Raw genomic sequence first — 18,796 nt, 5'->3', positions numbered from 1 at the left:
TGAACTTGAGGAAAGTAACCCAGGTGCAGTGGAGGCCACTGGGCCACCAATGGGAGCCCTGAGCCCCCAAGGGAGGGTCTTCATGGACCTGTCCACAGAGGGATTCTGATGAGGCTGGGGTCTCCAGAGCCCAGGATGAGACCCAGTGGCCGGGGGGCTGCAGTGGGCTGAGAGGAGGGCTGGTCACGTCTGTGCTCAGCAGCTGTGGGGGTCCTTGGAGGATGTGGACAATGATGGGCAGGGTGTCTGTGACATCTGGGTCCACCCTGGTCAGTTCCCTGACATGTTCCTCCACCACTGCCACTGCCCCCACTGTGTCACCCCCACTGGGTTTTGCAGCCTTCATCCAGCCCTGCTTCATCCTATGGGTGCAGGACAGGGGCAGGGACGGCAGCTGGGTTCCCTGGGGAAGAGCCAGCTCTCAGACAAGCTGGGCCCCCCACTAGTCAGAAAGCCCTTGCTCCATCCCCGCCCCTGGTCCATTCCATACCCCGCCATGGGCCCTGCTCACTCCTCCCCCAATCAGCCACCCAAGCCTGGTCTCTAGTCCCTCCCTCCACCAGGTCTTTCTCTGTCCACAAATGTGATCCAGTCTCCAACTGGGCCGCTCCACATGTGGCCACGTCCTGGCATCACTGTCCACTGCCGTCTGCCCCACTGCTGCCCGCCTGGCCTGGCCGCCCTGGAACAGCTGCCCACTCACTCATGTGACACTAGTGTCCTCCCCAGTGGGTCCCTGTTTGAATAAACAACTTCACCCTGTGACCTGGGGCAGTTACCCCGACACCGGAAGGTGTCTGCCAGCCCCTCCCCAGCGCTGTCCCAGGTCAGCTCCTCCCAGCCCCACCCCCACAGAGGCTGCCTAATGTGTGCCCAGCACAGAGGGGCTCCAGAGGGGCTCAGTGAGCCGCTAGACCCCCCAAAGTCCAAGGGCTGTGAGTCCCGTGCTGGGACCCCCATTCCCGTACTGCTCCCTGCCTGCCTGACCCCGTGTGGGGACACAACCCATGAGTCCCCAGTCCACACACATCCACCGCTGCCCCCTACTCACAGGGCACAGCAGGCCTGCGACCACCCCCTTCCTCCCCAGGGCTCTGACCCCCATCAGGGCTTCTACCGAGGGGTCCCGGCAGGGGAGGGGTATGACAGCCCTGCCATCTCCTTGCAGCAGCAGTGACCCAGCAGCTGTGCCAGGGCCTGGGGACGTGGCTGAGAACTAGACAGCATCCCGGGTCCCCAGGGGCTGCTCTAGGGGAGACAGAGACCACCAGGAAAGATCTCCATCCTGACCGGCTCCCTTCCGGTGGCAGGTGCAGTGAGCAGGAGAAGCCTGGCGCTGTCCCCCACAGCCCACAGCACCCCCACCCCTGAGCTGGTGTCTGTCCCAGACGCCCCAGCTCCCGGCCCCTCCCCCCACACACGCTGGCCCTCTGGCCCTGTCTTGTGTCTAAGGTCACCCTCCTCTTGTGAATGACCTGCCACCAGAATGTCCCCTAGGGCTCAGCCTATAGAAGAGTCACAGGAAGGGTTTCCCGAATAAATGACCCTCTGAATGGAAGAATGAGGAGGTGGCTTTGGAGCTGAGACCTCCCATGGGTGAGGAAAGAGACAGGCAGAGTACCAAGGGGAACCCCGAGCAGAGGGAGCAGCCCCTACAAAGGCCCTGAGGTGGGGCTGGGCTGGGCCCTGTGAGGGGCAGAGGTGGTAGGAACAGGCTGGCGGGGGGCAGGCAAAGGTGGGCAAAGCCAGACCGGTGGAGCAGGGGCTGTGCCGGGGGCTCCCGCAGAGGGGGAGAAGAGGGACTCCTGCTCCCAGCGGCATTCTGGCACCCTCTTTCCAATACAGCCAGCTCAGCCTGCACGACGGGCACCAGAAACAGACCCCCCAAAACAAACACACTGCACCAGAACTCATGATGAGCACGCAGAAGTGATTTTAATTTTAGACAGGGTGCTGATCAGCTGAGTGTTGACGGCACAAGGAACATCTCAGATCCTGGCCCTAACCTCCCCTAACCTCCCTCCCACGGGTGCCTCCCCTCCCCCTCCCATGCTGTCTGCAGCCCAGTCTGGGTCAGCCCGGCATCCAGATCAGGAGGGGAAGGTGGGCGCCTCGGCCAGCGGGCGGGACATGCTCTGGATGGCCCACTGCAGGATGCCGTCAAAGGAGTGCTGCGGCCAGAGCAGAGAGCGGGCTCAGGGCCTGGCGGGAGCCTCAGGGGGCAGGTGTGCCTGCCTGGCCCACAACCGGTCCTCCCTGGCCTCCAGGGCCACATGAGTCATCAACATCCGACCCAGCCATCCTCCTCATAGGTGGGGAAGCTGAGGCCTGAGGCCCCACCGTACACGCCCTCCAAGCATCCCTGAAGCCTGGGCGTGGCCACCACGGCTGTTTGGCTCCTCGTGGCTTCTTCCTGGGTGACTGGCAGAGCCAGCTCCTTCACTCCCTCTGCCCAGCTCTTTGCAGGGCCTGCCTGGCACTCCAGCAGGACTGGGGGAGCCACGGGAACCCCCAATATTCCAACAACAAGGTGACCTGCTCCACAAGGGGCTTGAGCATCTGCCCTCTGCCATGTCTTCTTATATCGGCACCTCGGGTCACCCTGGCCTCCTGGGGCCCCTGGGGTCTCTAAGGACACCTGTAGTATCTGGGACCTGCCTGTGCCCAGCCCATCACATAAGGCAGGACCTCCATGGTCAGCTGGGATCCCCAAGGTGCCACACCAGGGTCCTGAGGAGGACATACACTGGCCACCTGGGGCCTGGGGGTGGCTGGAGAAATTTGACCTTTTCTAAAAGCCGCCTTTTCTTCCCAATTATTCTAGCTGCTCATCGTGGGGTGGAGAAGCCTGCGTTGAGAGCAGTGAGTGAGGGATCTGCAGGGTCCAGAGTGCCCAGCACCCCACCCCCACCCCCGCACCTGGGGAAAGTCTCTGCCTCCACGTCAGGCTTCTGCGGCCCTGGTGCCAGATTCTGCGCCGCCAGCCCTTCAGTGTCCCAGGCCTGGGACCTCCAGGGAGGCTGGGAAGGGAGGCAGCTCGGGGGCCCCCTCTGGCTTGTTTGTGCATGAAGGGGCCAGTGCCATCTGGCAATAGGAGCCCATGGAATGCCATGGGCCCAGAATAGGGGTGCTGACTGCTTCAGAGGCTGTGGAGGAAGGGAAGGAGGGGAGGAGGAGGGGGCCAGGTGACACATTACCTCACTCAGGAGGGACTCCAGGTCATCCCTGTGCAGAACCGGCTCATGACCAGCAGAATCGTCCCCCGCCTGGACCCCAGAAAGATAGGAGGTCAACCCAACTTCCACACCTCTGCTGGGGTCATCACCGCAGAAGCAGGACTCCCTACAGAGGGGCAGGGATGGGGGCAGTGGCCATGCCAGGGCAGCGGGTGCTATGTACTTCTCCAGGTGGGACCCTGGGAACTGAATTCTAACATCCAGCTCCTGGGGGCGGGGCAGAGACAGAGTGGGCATGAGTGAGGTGGGGGCTGCCCACCCAGGGCCCTGCCACCCCTCTGAAGTGGCTGCCCAAGGCCCCGGGGCCTGCCTGCCTCTGCAGCTCTGGGGGAAGGAGCAGCTGGAAGGACTCCTGTCACCAATGAGAATCCAGACCCAGAGAGGAAGGGTCTGATCCCAAGCCAGCCCTTCAGTGACCCAACAGTCATGCCAACATTCCCTGCCCTGCCCCTGGGAAAGGGGCCAGAGCAGGAGATGAGGCACACTCTCCATCACAGGTTAGGAGGGGGACAGGCCATACTAAGTGGAACCCTAAGACAATGCCCGGTTTGCAGCTACAAACAGCCGCTTGTTCCGGCCCCTAGAGGTGCCACCAGCCTGGTGTGGCTCAGCGCGGACAGAAGACGGCTGGGGGTGAGGCGAGGCTTCCAGAAGGAACGGGGCACCAGCGGGTGGGGGCCCTCTGTGCCCAGTGTCCCGGAGCCCCGTCACCCACCGGGTGTAGAGAGGGAAGAGACGGAGGCGAGGCTGGGAGGTGGGATGGACCATGGACTGGGGTAGGACATCACCACCCTGGGCCCCCCAAGGATTCTTTGGGGGGCAGGGATGGGGTCAGGAGGCCCCTGCTGGGGGCTGGAGGCTTCTGAACAGGAGAAACTTGTGGTGGTGGTGGGGTCCCCAGGTTCTGAGGGAGCCCTGGGAAGTAAGGTTCAATGAGGCTAGAGTTACTCCTCCCAAGGTCCCGGGGTCCCAGGCTGCTGGAGGACTGTGGGGATGACACAGGGGCGGGGGGAGTCACACTGCTCACCTGTGTGTGCCTGGTTGCTCATTCCTGGTGGGGAGCCTCCTTGCGGCTCTCCCCGCCCCACCCGCACCCCAGGATGGTGCTCCTGGCACAGGGCACCCCGGGGGTCTGGGATAGGCTCAGGGAAGCTGGGGGTAGGGTCCTGGGGGTTAGGGGAGCCCTGAGCCTGGGTTAATTGTGAGCCAGGCCTGCAAGCAACCAGAGAGGTCACAGCCACTGTTGCTTAGGAGTGTTTTCCTTTTTTTAAAAAAAATATTTATTTATTTGGCTGTGCATCTAGTCCTCTGACCAGGGATGGAACTCTGGCCCCCTGCGTTGGGAGCACAGCGTCTTAGCTAATGGACCACCAGGGAAGGCCCAGGAGGGTTTCCTTTTTAGGTAGATTTAAGTTAAACAGGAGTCGATTTAAACACAAATATCATACATACACAACCATCAGGCGGTTTGGTGCTCACTGCGAAGCTGGCCCCCGGGCCTCCCCTGGCGATGTGCCCACCATCCCCAGCCCCGCGGCGCCCCTCCCCTCACCTGCGCCCCGGGGCCGACGGCGCCGGTGGTGAGCTTGGGGGTCATGGTAGCCGGGCGGGCCGGGCTCGCAGCGGGAGCCCCCTCCCCAGGGGCGGGGGCAGGGTCTCCGGAGCAGGCTCTGCAGCGCAGGGCGGCCCTGGCGAGCGGAGGAGAGGCTTCGGGCTGCTGGTTGGGGCCAGGCTGGGAGCGCCCTCTGGGGACCCGGGTCTCGAAGAGTCTTGATGCGGGGCGCCGGCCCTCCCCCTCCCGCTCGCCCTCCCCCTCCCGGGCCCCGCACTCACCCGGGCCGAGCGGCGCCGCCTGGAAAGTGGCAGCGCCAGTGGAAGGCGGCCGCGCAGTGTGCGCACCGCAGCGCGTCCGCGCCGTCCCCGCACACCCCGCAGCGTGCGCCGGGCACCGGGCCCTGTGGACCGACAGACCACGGCGGGGTGACCGAGGACCCGGGCGAGGCGGGGGTTAGGGGGTGGGGGGGGTAGTGGCGGTGGCCTGAGCATCTGGCGTTCGGGACCGCCGGGACCCCGCCGGAGCTGAACGGCTGGGAGGGGCGCACGGGGTGGGGAAGCGGGTCCGAAGTTTCGGGATCCAGACCAGGAGAGGTCAAGGGCACCCCAGCACCTTTGGGCTGCAGCTTGGAGAAACCAAATGCCCCATCTCCATCCTCCTTGTTGGGCCCAGGCCCCCTCCAGGGCTGGTCAAGAGGTCCCCAGATGCCGGGCTCCAGAGGATGTAGGAGGGACTGGGAGACCTGGGACTACCAGGTCCCAGGCAGACTGCAAACTACCAGCTTTATTATACTGCCCTGGTTGGGTGGGTGCGGGGGTGGACAGGGAGCGGGGAATGGCGCTTGGTTTCAAGCTGAGGAGAGAATGGTCACCCCAGCTGGAATCCCTCCAGGAGCCTCCTTCCCCCCACCCTCTCCCCAGAGCCCCCACCTTGTTCTGTGTAATCTCACAGCTCCCACAACCTCTGAGCCTCCCTTCAGCCTCCTCCCACCTGCCTTCCCCATGCCTGGCCTGGCGGCTCCCGACAGCTCCATACCCACCCCTGTCCAACTCCTACCTCCTTACCCCCGCTTGCCCATCACTTTCCTATTTCAGGTTCCCCTGGCTGCCCCAGAGGACCCTGGGCTCCGTGACCCCAGCACCCCCTCACCTGCTGGCCCTCAGGGCCCACACACAGTAGGGGGCGCAGGGCAGAGGGGTCCAGCACCGGCAGGGGGGCTGCAGAGGGCGGGGCCAGCAGGTGCTTGTAGGTGACCGCAGCGTCCGTCCCAGGGGGCGGCTCCCTGGGCAGTGCCCTCGCCTCTTCCCCTGACCTCAGACCTGGGAAGGCCTGGAAGCAGAGGGTCAGCTCTCAGAGGGGCTGCAGGGGGCTTGCCTAGAACCACCCCAGGGTTCATGAGCGTGGGGAGCCTGGGGCCCACACTGGGTGGGAAAAGTCGAGGCACGGTTCCTGGGTCTGCAGCCCCTGAACCTCTCCCCACCTGAAGGCGGTGCCCTGTGGCCCTGGGAGGCTGTCAGAGTAAACACTCTGGGGCGCGTGTCATGTCCTTCCTGCCTTTGTGGCAACAGAACGCTTACAACATTTTGGAGAATGTTATCTGTGGTTGAAGTGTGTCCCCTGTGTCAGCTGACAGCTGAGGGCCCAGAATCAGCATACTGAGAAAGCGGTCCTCATAAGGGCCACTTCCCAATGGGATGCACCCCCAGGGCCCCACAGGAAGGAGAAAGTCAGACCAATGGGGCCAGGCCAGCGTAGGGGTGCATGGCTTTATGGCTGGGGCAGGTCCAACCCACAAGAGTGGCCGGGAGGCAGGGAGCAAGTAGACAGCAGGGCCGGGAAAGGTCTGGGCATACCGGGGACTCTGCAGGCAGCTCCTGGGGCCGGGGCTGCTCTGCCCGGGGCAGGTCCCGCTGGGCTGTTGTTCCCTGGACGCAGTTGGAGCACCTCCAGGTCCCACTGGTCACCGGCCGGGGACATGCGGGGCAGGACAGAGGGGACAGTAGACTCCCATACTGGCAGCGCAGGGGAGGCCTGACAGCTCCTCCAGGTCACCCACCCTCATGGTCCCCAGAGGGGGAACCTGGGCCCAGCAGGAAAGTGGGTGGAGACCAGGGGAAGGGCCTGCCCACTCATTATTGGGAGAGCCTGGGGGTCCAGGATAGCTAGCCCTGGCGGGATGGCCTTCACCAGCATGGCACGTTCCCTGAGTGCTTTTCAGATGAGCCCCGAGAATTCCTGACACCTGGGAACCAGCAGTGGCCTGACCCTGTGTTTGGCTTCCATGGACCCTGCCTTGCAGGTGGGGCCTCCGAGGCAGGCCTAGTTACACCCTTAGGACCCTCCCCCAATTCCCTGGGGGGACGGTGCCCAGCAGAAAGGGAGCCGGTCAGGGGCAGGAAGGAAGAGAATGGAAGAGAACGGAAGCGCAGTGTTGAGCGGAAGCGAGGGATGACCCCGGCCAGAGATGTGACCTGGTCAAGGTTGTGCGGTGAGTGGGGCAGGGCCGGGTGGAGAATGCCGATGCCGTGCTCCTCCCCACAGACCCTGTGCTCCTCCCCACAGACTGGGCTGCCCTGACCTGTGCGAGCTGGTGGTAGAGGGCAGCGCTCTCCCCGTGGGCCAGGACAGGGGTCCTTGCGCCAGGCGGAGGATGGGGAGCCCCCTGGCCCTAGGGGAGAAGCTCTGTGGCCTCCATGCTTCCCAACCTAACTTGGAGTCAGACTCTGCTTAGGGCTGGGGGTTAGCTGCTCAGGGGAGTTTGGGCCAGGGCGGGGGAGATGAGATGGGATAGAATGGCTACTCCTTGCCTTGGGTCTCAGGGCCCCATAGGCCAGGCTGGAGGGAAAGCATGGCCACGTGGGGAGGTGGGGTGGGAAGATCCCAGGCCCCAGACCCACCACTCAGAGACCTGAACCAGGGCCCCTCCCAAGCTGGCCTCACTGTCCACCGGTGGAGTGGTGGGACTTCTGGGCGGGGGTAGGAGGGGCAGTTGGGGGGAAGTGGGGGCGGCTGGGGGGAATCAGGGGCAGAGGCACACCTGGGGATCTCGCTGAGCGGCGGGGTCAGGCAGGCCAGGTGGAAGGCACGGGGGCAGCCATCACAGCAGAGCAGCTCCCCGCCGTCCCGGCAGGCGGCACACTCGTCCTCATTCTTCTGACAAGAGACATGTGTGTCTGGAAGACCCAGGATGGGGCGGCCCTGCCAGAGACCCCCACCCCCGCAATAGCCGCCCAGGGGCACCCAAGTTCCCTGGCCCACTCCCAGCTGAAATCCTGCCCTGACTGCCTGCTCCCTGGGGCTCCCCACAACCCCACCATCTCTGAGACTCTAGCACCACCCGCTCTTGGGAAGAAAGAACAGTCTTTAAGAAAGTCTGGCTTCCCACGGGTGCCTGCGCTCCAGGGCCCTGAGGCTGCAGGCCCATCCCCATGCAGGCCCTTCCTCACAGGGCAGTGGAGGGCAGGCCCAGCGGTGTTCCCCTTGGCCCTGGGCACCCGCTGTCCCCTCTGCCTGAGGCTTCCTGTCACCCTTGGCTGGATGCACGCACCGTGCCTCCTTGGATGTCATCTCCTTCGGAAGTCCCCCTCCCCTGCCCTGGGACGACAGGGCTGACCGATGTGCACAGCGATGAGCACGCTGACCGTTGTAATACCCCACCCCCGGATCCCGCCAGCCTTGGAGCTCCTGGGAGCAGGCATGACATCTGGTGGAGGTGCCGGGTTCTAGAGCTGGTTCCACCTTGTTCAGAACCAGTGCGAGGAGCCCAAGAGATTCTGTGGCTTCCAGCAGGGGCCACCATCCCACCTAAGGGCGCAACTATGAGCGTGGGACAGTGGGCACCTGGGCCCAGGAGGACTCACTTGCTCTGACTTATGTGACTTTTTACAGTTGTGTATTATCAGGAAAAAAAAATACTATTAAAATAAAGAACTCCACACTGAGCAGAAGCTGGGCCTTTATCCCCCAGTCCCTGGACGAGGGACAGAAACCAACCCCCTCCTCGGATCCTGGAATGCTCCGGGCGCTACCTGGTGCAGCTGGGGCTCGCTGGGGAGGGCAGGAGGGGCTGGGGCTCTGTCCCGTGGGCCAGCCCTCGGGTCACCTCCACCCTGCGGGGAGATGTGGGCAGGTCAGCAACAGGACAGAGGAGGCAGTCTGGGCAGGAGGGGCCGACCCCAGCCCCAGCAGAGCTCCTGACCCGAGGTGACGCCACTGTCCTTCGAGTGCGAGGACTGAAGGCCAGGCTTCCCCAGGGGTGGTCCCCGCAGTGCTTACAGGGGCAGGGGCCTGGGTCCCCTTGGCTCGAACCAGGGTCTTCAGGCTGCTGCTGCGGGTCTTGTTCTTTCCCCCAGTGGGGTCTTCAAACTTGCTGGGTGTGTAAAACTCCCCCCCAACCTGGATGCACTTCTTGGAGCCACCTGGGGGGAGATGGGGGGGCCTGGTAGGGAGGCTCTACAGCATGCTGTTCCTCCTTCAACCTCACCCCCAGTCAACTCTGGGTCCAGGGTCCTGGGCACAGGTAGGGTTCTCCGCTGGGGGAAGGAAGCGTGTCTCCCAAATTCACATCCACTTGGAACCTCAGAAGCAACCTTATTTGGAAGTCGGATCTTTGTAGATGTTAAGATGGGCTCACACTGAACCCTACGTCCAAGGACAGGGTCCTTCTGAGAAGAGAAGGCAGAGACACAGGGAGGAGGCAGAGGCTGGAGTGATGATACCACAAGCCAGGGCACAGGGTTGGGGTGGCCACTCCAGGAGCTGCAGGAGCTAGGAAGATTCTGCCGTAGAGCCTTGTGAGGGGGCATGTGTGGTCCCACCCGCACGGTGGTTTTGGAGCTGCTTGAAGCCACCCTGTTTGTGGCGATTTGTCACAACAGCCCTAGGAATCTGCTGCAGGGACCATCTGTGGAGCCTGGTGAGACTAGAACCTGCATCAGTTCCCAGGGTCCTCGCGTGCCCTGTAGGTGCCCAGCACAGGGAGTAGATGAAGGAGCTGATGCAGTGGTGTGTCGGGCAGGGCAGGGGTTGTGCTCGTCCCCCTTAGAGTCCAAGAGTCCCCCCCGCCCAGACCATTTCCTCCAGAGATGGCAGACCCACTGGGGGAGCAGGGCAAGCCAGCTGCCTCGCCCATGTCCCGGCTGCTCCAGAGCCTCCAGGGAGCTGCGTGGGGATGTGGATGCGCTGGCAGCCTCACCCAGCACCATCTACCTGACTCAAACACCTGCTGGATAAGGATCCCCTCCACGGCCCCGCGGGCTCCTGGGACGTCCCCAGAGGACACAGCCATGGCTCTCTGGACCGAAGTGGACATGGTCTGAATTCCTAGGAAAGCAAGCATCAAAGTGGGGAAGAGGTGGTCATCAGTTGGGTGATGACCCCTGAGCACAGGCAGTGGGGAGCCAGAGGGGTCTGGGCAACAGAATCCTTCCTTCTTTCCACCCAGGGCAAGCCAGACTCAGACAGACAGACAGACAGACAGCATATCAATGCAGAGATGGCCGTGATGTGTGTGTGTGTGTGTGTGTGTGTACATGTGTGTGGTATGGCCTGGTGTATGCTGTGAGCTGGCTGAAGACAGCGGGCAGGAATGAACAGGGACCCTGGGACATGACCCTGGACAGTGCTGGGAAGGGGCAGAGTCCCCAGGGCCTGCCCACAGGTTGGCACCAGCTGACCACAGGGGGTCTCTAGGGTCCTAGGTTGTGTCCAGCCGAGGGACAAGGAGGATTCTCTGGAGGGAGCAGAGTCCAAGCTGGCCCCGACGGTCAGGACATTCAGATGGGAACAGGTGGGGTGACCCCAGGCCAGCATGGTCCCAGCTCCCAGGATGGCCCCTGACCCCAGGACCTTGGACCTGGCTCACCGTTGCCCAGCGGGAGGCGCTGTGGTTCTGCGTTGCTGTCAGGCTTCTTGGCGGGCTTGGCCTTGGTTTGGGAGCCTGTGTTGGCGGGGTGAGGGGAGAACAGACAGCCTGGCCCTCTTTCCTCTGCTCAGCCAAGGCTGGGGGGGCCAAAGCTGGGGGGCAGGTGGGAGAGCTCCAGCAGGGGACTCCCAGACTCTGGTGGACCCCCTTGCTTTACCCAGCTCTGGTGTTCACATCAGGAGAAAGGAAGTACACCCATCTGCCTACTCGGGGGGTTCAGAGGGCAGCACGGCCTGCTGGGCTCACCCAGGGTGTCCATGTCCCTGGAGGGACCTCTGCCAGGATGGTCAGGTAGGAGGGACAGATGCCCCCGGAGCTGGTTGGGACGGGGTGGTCAGGGAGGGGTGTGGTCGCAGGTGGGTGTGGAGCTACCCCGGGGATCTGTGACCCCACCAGCTCCACAAATGGGGCACCTGGACTGGAGGTGCCCCTTGGGGATGGGGCTGCTGGTGGGGCAGTCCGTGGCTCCTCGAGTGCCTTCCTCTTGGTGGGGGGCCTGGGCAGCAGCACAGTGGCCTTGGGACCGGCCGGGGGCCTCCTCCCCTTCCGGGGCTGGCTGAGGTCCACGTCTGCGGGGCATGTTCAGGACCCTTCGTTCAGGGAAGTGAGGCCTGCTCCTTGGTCTCTTAGAACCCAAGACGGTCTAGGCAACGTCAGGGGCTCCCTAAACACCCCCATCCCTCCCCTCTTACAGTGCAGTTGGGGCCCAGAAACCGACTCCAGCTGCCCCAGCCCCTCTGAGAGAGGCCGAGCCAGCCAGGACCCCAGCCCCCGGTGCCCCCCACCTTTGGGGAAGGTGTCCAGGATGGACTGCAGCCGGGCGTATCTCTCCAGGTTGTAGTCCTTGAAGAGAACCCTCCAGAAGTCCAGGATGGCGCCCGCGTCCTGGGTCAGGAGCCAGGAGAGGAGCGCGTGGAAGGCCTGTGGACAGCCCTCCTTCTCCTTCAGGCGCAGTGTCTCCTGCAACAAAGGTGGGAGTGGGGGCCCTGCCCTGCGGTGTCCAGGCCCCCCTTCCTGCCACCTCCCCCGCGGGTCTGAGGGCGAATGCTGACCCGGAGGAGGCAGCTGTGTCCAAACCCTAGGCTTGGGGCGGGTGTGGGGATGGCGTGGGGGTGCTGGGGTGACGTGGGGGGGCCACCTGGGTTTCATCTTACGGGGCTGTGCTCAGTTTAAAGGCGGCTGGGGGAGGGCAGGGAGGGCGCTGGGGGCTCAGTGACGTGTCCTGGAGACCACGCCCTCCGCTGGTGGGTGGGGCGTAGTCAGGCTGCGGAGTTAGGAGCTGGGACCCTAGGGCTTTGCGGCTTCGGGGAGGGGAGGAGCGTTGAGGGCGGAGAATGGGGAGGGGCGGGTCGGGGCGGGTCGGGGGAGGTCCCTCTCGAACGCGTCTTCCGAGACCCTGCCCGCTCCGGGGACGGCGTGTGGGCAAGTCTCCCGCGCGTAGCGACTCTGGGTCGCGGCCCACCTGGAACTTGTCCTCAGGGACCACGTCGTGGTCGGCCAGGGCGTGCAGCAGCGGGAAGGCGCTGTCCACGGCCACCGCGATCTCCGTGCGGTGCAGCCTCAGCAGGCGGCGCAACGCCGCGTCCCCACCGGCCCGGACCTCGCCCGCCATCGCGGGGTCCGGGGACGCGGCGCTGGGGACCCCCTCTCTCCGCCTGGGGTCTCGGGGCCTCAGGGCGCCGCTGGCCTTGTGGGGTGTCTGGGCCGTGTCTGCCTCCTGGTCCTCGCGCTCCGCCTGCGCTGGGGACACCTGGGCGGGCTCACCTGGTCGGGGAGAGGGAGCCCTGAGCGCTTCCTCCGGCCTCCTTGGGGCCGGAGTCTGTTATACCTGCGTCTCCTGGGATAGAGCAAAGGACGCTCCGCCAATCAGGGCCCAGGCAGCTTCCTCAGGGGCCGGAAACTTCCCCGTGACTGAGTTCCCCAAGGTCCCAGCCACCTGCCAGCGCCGTTGAACACCTCTGGCAGACTGTTGACTTTTCTTTCCTTTGTAAAGAAGCATCTAGACTCAATTCCCAAAATGTGGTTCCGGCCAGCATCCCACGGGGCACTGTTCAAATGGGGGAAAGCAGTGCTGAGTGTCCTTCACCCAGCTGCTCCAGCAGCGACCAGGGGCCAGCGCAGGAAGCTTCCAGGGAGCTGAACAGGGGCAGAGTCCCGGATGGGAGTGGGCACTGCTGCCTCCGCAGCTGCTGCTCAGAATCCCTAGTCTGGGGCTGTAGGAAGGGTCCAGTGAGGGGTGCCGTCTGATAAGGGGTGCCCTGGGCTATGACTTAGTGTGTTAGTGGGTTCAGTGCTGGGCATCACCTGGAGGCTGGGTGATGCAGGGCAAGTGTCTCTCCTCTCATCTTTGAAATGGACACTTTCCACTGGGAGTCCTCAGGGTCAATCCATCCTCTACCTCCCCTGGGTGTGTTGGGAAGTAAAGCTTCTAGGAAGGTGACTGACCCCATGGACAGACATGTCTGAATATTAGCCATGGGAGCCCCTGTCTGGCTGGCTCACAGTCCAGGGAGGGGCACCCCAGGGGTCTTCCTAGGATGGGGGACAGAAGCTTCTGGGGGAAGTGGTGAAGGCTCCCTGGAGGATCGCAGCAGGGGTCCCTGGTTCATAAGCTGGGAACAGCATACCAGCAACGGGTGGGCAGGGGCAGAGGACCAGGGTGTCCACGGACCCTGAGCACATGGTGGCCCAGGGAGCATGGTCTGGGAGGTGGAAAGGGGCCTGAGACATGGTGGGAAGGCCCGTCCATGTGGTCAGGCTGCAGAGCCCAGGAGACTTGTGGAGGAAGGCATCCGGCCAAGTTGTGTTAGGGAGAAGAGCTGGACACCTGGGGACAGGTGAGTGGGGGGAAGCCTGGGGTCAGGGCCAGCAATGGGCTGGGACCTGCCACATGGGGCAGTGGGGAGACTCATGACCAATTGGCTGGTGGTGTCCCCAAGACCTCTCACATGTGTCAGCCTTCATGTGTTACACTGAGGTGAGGGTTCAGGGTGGGGGGATTGTGGGGCCCCCTCCTGATGCAGGAGCCCTGCCTTGGTGTTCCCACCTCCAGGTCCTGGGCCCTCGGGCTGCTCCAAGCCTGGGGAGGGGGTGTCAGAGGTGAGCTCCAACAGCCTGGGGTCTGGCACAGGAGGCCATGGTGAGGGTGGAGGCTGCTGTCATCTCAGGGGCCAGGACTTAAGGGTGGCTCTCCTGGGCCAGCTCTCCTGTAGAATGTTCTGGGAACTGACCTGGGAGCAGGGCCCTGGTGCTGCCCACCTCCAGGGCACTGAGCCCAGTGGCCGCTGTGGGTGTGGACATGGAGGTGTGGGGCTTGGGTTGCCTGTCCTAAGTTGCCCCCAAATTCACACACAGAGGCACCGGGATGCCAGGGAGCCGTGTTTGTGGCCTTGGGGTGATTGGCCCAGAGGGCCTCCCCCTTTCAGCGTCGTGGTCCTCCAGCGTCACTTTGCACCTGGTGGATTTTCTCCCTGAGGGGCTGAGTGGTCACTGGGGGATGCCTTAGCCACAAGTCAACTGTTCATGGGAAATTTACAAACTGCCAAGAAGACCAAAGTCTTCACTTCACTTTTTAAAGCCCCAACACCCTTGCAGGTGGCTCTGCATTGTCAGGCTGGCCTGGTTACTTTGGGTGTTGCCTGGCCGCTGGCTTGGAGGTTAGCACACAGGCTCCTGTAGAGTTTTGGACTTTCCACGGCACCGGGAGTTTCCACAGCAGCCCCTTACCTGCCAGCAACCCAGAGCGACCTGGGGTGTTTGGAGGCGGCCTGCACAACCAGAGAAGGGCCCAGTGAGGGCCTGTCCTGCCTTCAGCCAGGTCACTGCCCTGGAGGCCTGAGCCTCAGCTCCTCCTCCAGGCAGTGGCCCACATCTGGATGATGCTACATAACAGACACCCCAGCCCCACCATGCACCGGCCCTGATCTGAGTACCTGGCACCTGCTTTCACCTAATCTCAGAACTGCTCCATTCAATCAGCATTGTTATCAGCCCCATTCCATAGACTGGGAGACTGAGGCACAGAGAAGTTAACCAGCTGTGTGCCCAGTCGTGTTCAACTCTGTGACCCCATGGACGGTAGCCCACCAGGCTCTTCTGTCCATGGAATTCTCCAGGCGAGAAAATTGGAGTGGGCTGCCATGCCCTCCTCCAGGGGATCCTCCCGACCCAGGGATTGATCCCAGGGAATTTGACCAAAGTCATACAACTAGTAGATGAACTTGGGTGGATGGTGTCCAGCACTCAGGACTCAGCACTCAGGACACTTGTTGGGTGCCCAGGTCATGCCAGACCCTCCCAGGGCCCAAGGATGAGGAAGTGCTCCCTGTGTGACATGCCCAGAAGTCGGGGAGAAGGAGGTCCCATTGGTGGGATGGGGGCCCCTGCCCCTTGGCTGCTTGGCCTTGGCCCCTCAAGCAAGCCTGGACACTGCAATCTTCTCCTCTTGCTCCAGACAGAAGCTTCAGTCTGTGTGTGTTTTAGTCGCTCAGTCATATCTGACTCTTTGAGACCCCCATGGACTGTAGCCTACCAGGCTCCTTGGTCCATGAGATTTTCCAGGCAAGAATACTAGAGTTGGTTGCCATTTCCTTCTCCAGGGGATCTTCCCAACCCAGGGATCGAACCTGGGTCTCCTGCATTGCAGGCAGAGTCTTTGACATCTGAGCCACCCGGGAAGTCTGTGTGGCTCCCCCAAAAGGGATGGGGTCCCAGAGGTCAGGAATCCTGAACTGGGATGATCTCAGGGGCCTCGGAATGCCAGCCCAGGCTCAGCTGGATCAGTGCAGAAGGGCCCTGGGCCTGCTCCCTGAGGACTTCCTGGGTGGTGGGGCACTGGGTGGTGGGTCTCCTGCTGACTCTCTACCAGGACTTTAGCACCTTCTTGTCCTCCAGCTAGCTGTGTGATCTTCTCTGGGCCTGTCTTCCTGAGAAAACCTGTTCAACATTGTTATTCATTCCAAAAATGCTTATTAAAGCCAAGTGAGATACCACTTCACCCCCACAAGGATGGCTAGTATCAAAAACAGAAAATATCAAATGTTAGAGAAGATGTGGAGAAATTGGAGCCCTCACACATTCATGGTGGGAGTGTAAAATGGTGCAGCCTCTCTGGAAGTACCTTTGGCCTCTCCTTAATGAGTCCAGGGCTTCCCCAGTGGCTCAGATGGTAAAGAATCTGCAATGCATGAGACCTGGATTTGCTCCCTGGATTGGGAGATTCCCTAGAGAAGGAAATGGCTACCTACTCCAGTATTCTTGCCTGGAGAATTCCATGGACAGAGGAGCCTGGTGGGCTACAGTCCTTGGAGTTGCAAACAGCTGGACATGACTGAGTAACTAATGCTTTCACTTTCTAATGAGTTCAACATAGCACTACTGTGTGACCCAGAAATTCCACTCCTAGGTGTACACCCAGAAGAGTCAAAAACAGATACTCAGAAAAAGTTTGTATACACAAATGTTTATAACAGCACTATTCACAACAGCCGAAGTATGGAAACAACCCAGAAGTCCATCTACAGAAGAATGGATAAAGTGGGGTTCATTCATAAAATAAAACATTACTCAGTTGCAGCATGCGTGAACTTTGAGAATGCTACACTAAGTGAAATAAGCCAGACGTAGGAGGCCACCTAGTGTATGATTTCATGCATGTGAAATACCCAGAAGAGGCAAATTCATAGAGACAGAAAGCAGATTTCCAGGGTGTGAGGTGGGGTAGGAAGGAAGACTAAAGCTTAATAATATGCAGTTTCTATTTTGGGTGATGAAAAAGTTCTGAAAATAGACAATGGTGATGATTAATACAACACTGTGATGTATTAATTGCTCCTGAATTTTAAACTCTCAAATGGTTATATGTATTTTAGCAAAATAAAAATTATTTAATTTTTAAAAAATCAATTGGACATACTTGTGTGGACCTATTTCTGGGTTCTGTATTCTGTTCCATTCATCTCTGTGTCTGTCCATCCATCCGTACCCCAAATAGTTGACTACTGTAAGTCCTTTTGAAGGAGGCCAAACTACAGGGAGGGAACACAGCTCCACCCATTGATCGAAAATTAGATTAAAGATTTACTGAGCATGGCCCAGCCCATCAGAACAAGACCCAGATTCCCCCACAGCCAGTTCCTCCTATCAGGAAGCTTCCACAAGCCTCTTATGCTTATTAATCAGAGGGCATACAGAATGAAAACCACAGTCACAGAAAACTAATCAAACTAATCACATAGATGACAGCCTTGTCTAACTCAATGAAACTATGAGCCATGCCATGTAGGGCCACCAAAGATGGATGGGTCATGGTGGAGAGTTCTGACAAAATGTGGACCACTGGAGAAGGGAATGGCAAACCACTTCAGCATTCTTGCTTGAGAATCCCATGTACAGTATGAAAAGGGAAAAAGATATGACACTGAAAGATGAACTCCCCAGGTTGGTAGGTGCCCAATATGCTACTGGAGAAGAGTGGAGAAATAACTTCAGAAAGAATGAAGAAGCAGACCCAAAGCAAAAGCAATGCCCAGTTGTGGATGTGACTGGTGATGGAAGTAAAGTCCAGTGCTGTAAAGAGCAATATTGCATAGGAACCTGGAATGTTAGGTCCATGAATCAAGGCAAATTGGAAGTGGTCAAGCAGGAGATGGCAAGAGTGAACATTGACATTTTAGGAATCAGTGAACTAAAATGCATCAGAACGGGTGAATTTAATTCGGATGACCGTTACATCTACTACTGGTGGCAAGAATCCCTTGGAAGAAATGGAGTAGCCCTCATAGCCAACCAAAAAGTCCAAAAAGCATACTTTGGTGCAACCTCAAAAATGATAGAATGATCTCTGTTCATTTCCAAACCATTCAATATCACAGTAATCCAAGTCTATGACCCAACCACTAATGCTGAAGAGGCTGAAGTTGAACAGTTCTATGAAGACTTACAAGACCTTCTAGTTTAGTTCAGTTCAGTTGTTCAGTCATGTCCAACTCTTCTAGACCTTCTAGAACTAACACCAAAAAAAGATGTCCTTTTCATCATATGGGACTGGAACACAAATGTAGAAAGTCAAGAGATACCTGGAGTAACAAACAACTTTGGCTTTGGAGTACAAAATGAAGCAGGGCAAAGGCTAACAGAGTTTTGCCAAGAGAATGCACTGGTCATGGCAAACACTCTCTTCCAACAACAAAGAGATGACTCTACATATGGGCATCACCAGATGGTCAATACCAAAATCAGACTGATTATATTCTTTGCAGCCGAAGATAGAAAAGCTATACACAGTCAGCAGAAACAAGACCAGGAGCTGACCTATAGCTCTGATCATGAACTCCTTGTTGCCAAATTCAGACTTAAATTGAAGAAAGTAGGGAAAACCACTAGACCATTCAGGTATGACCTAAATCAAATTCCTAACAATTATATAGGGGAAGTGACAAGTTGATTCAAGGCATTAGATCTGATAGACAGAGTGCCTGAAGAACTATGGATGGAGGTTCATAACATTGTACAGGAGGCCATGATCAAAATCATCCCCAAGAAAAAGAAATGCAAAAAAAGCAAGATGATAGTCTGAGGAGGACTTACAAATAGCTGAGAAAAGAAGAGAAGCAAAAGGCAAAAGGAAAGATGTATCCATCTGAATTCAGAGTTCCAAAGAATAGCAAGGAGAGATAAGAAAACCTTCCTCAGTGATCAGTGCAAAGATATAGAGGAAAACAATAGAATGGGTTAGATGAGAGATCTCTTCAAGAAAATTAGAGGTACCAAGGGAACATTTGATGCAAAGATGGGCACAATAAAGGACAAAAATGGCATGGATCTAACAGAAGCAGTAGATACTAAGAAGAGGTGGCAAGAACACACAGAAGAACTGTACAAAAAAGATCTCCATGACCCAGATAATCACGATGGTGTGGTCACTCACCTAGAACCAGACATCCTGGGGTGGGCCTTAGGAAGCATCATTATGAACAAAGCTAGTGAAGGTGATGGAATTCCAGTTGAGCTATTTCAAATCCTAAAAGATGATGCTGTGAAAGTGTTGCACTCAATATGCCAGCAAATTTGGAAAACTCAGCA

The 18,796-nt window shown here is 59.4% G+C and overlaps 1 protein-coding gene across 1 annotated transcript; it reads right to left on the bottom strand.

The window, feature by feature from the left end:
- Window positions 1-1,944: 1,944 nt before the first annotated feature.
- AIRE (autoimmune regulator) lies at window positions 1,945-12,401 on the bottom strand. Its single transcript, XM_043474539.1, has 14 exons — window positions 12,177-12,401; window positions 11,500-11,674; window positions 11,128-11,283; window positions 10,655-10,729; window positions 10,000-10,113; window positions 9,067-9,209; window positions 8,820-8,900; window positions 7,829-7,944; window positions 6,645-6,747; window positions 5,941-6,120; window positions 5,070-5,191; window positions 4,789-4,924; window positions 3,198-3,266; window positions 1,945-2,171 (listed from the first exon to the last, which is right to left on the bottom strand). Exons 1-14 carry the CDS (start codon window positions 12,324-12,326, stop codon window positions 2,091-2,093), a joined length of 1,701 nt encoding a protein of 566 aa, XP_043330474.1. The 5' UTR covers window positions 12,327-12,401; the 3' UTR covers window positions 1,945-2,090.
- Between the last annotated feature and the right edge of the window lie 6,395 nt (window positions 12,402-18,796).

The sequence above is a fragment of the Cervus canadensis genome, chromosome 7, assembly GCF_019320065.1.
Source record: "Cervus canadensis isolate Bull #8, Minnesota chromosome 7, ASM1932006v1, whole genome shotgun sequence".
In the NCBI taxonomy this organism is placed as follows: domain Eukaryota; kingdom Metazoa; phylum Chordata; class Mammalia; order Artiodactyla; family Cervidae; genus Cervus; species Cervus canadensis.
This window is presented reverse-complemented; position numbering and strand designations above follow the sequence as displayed.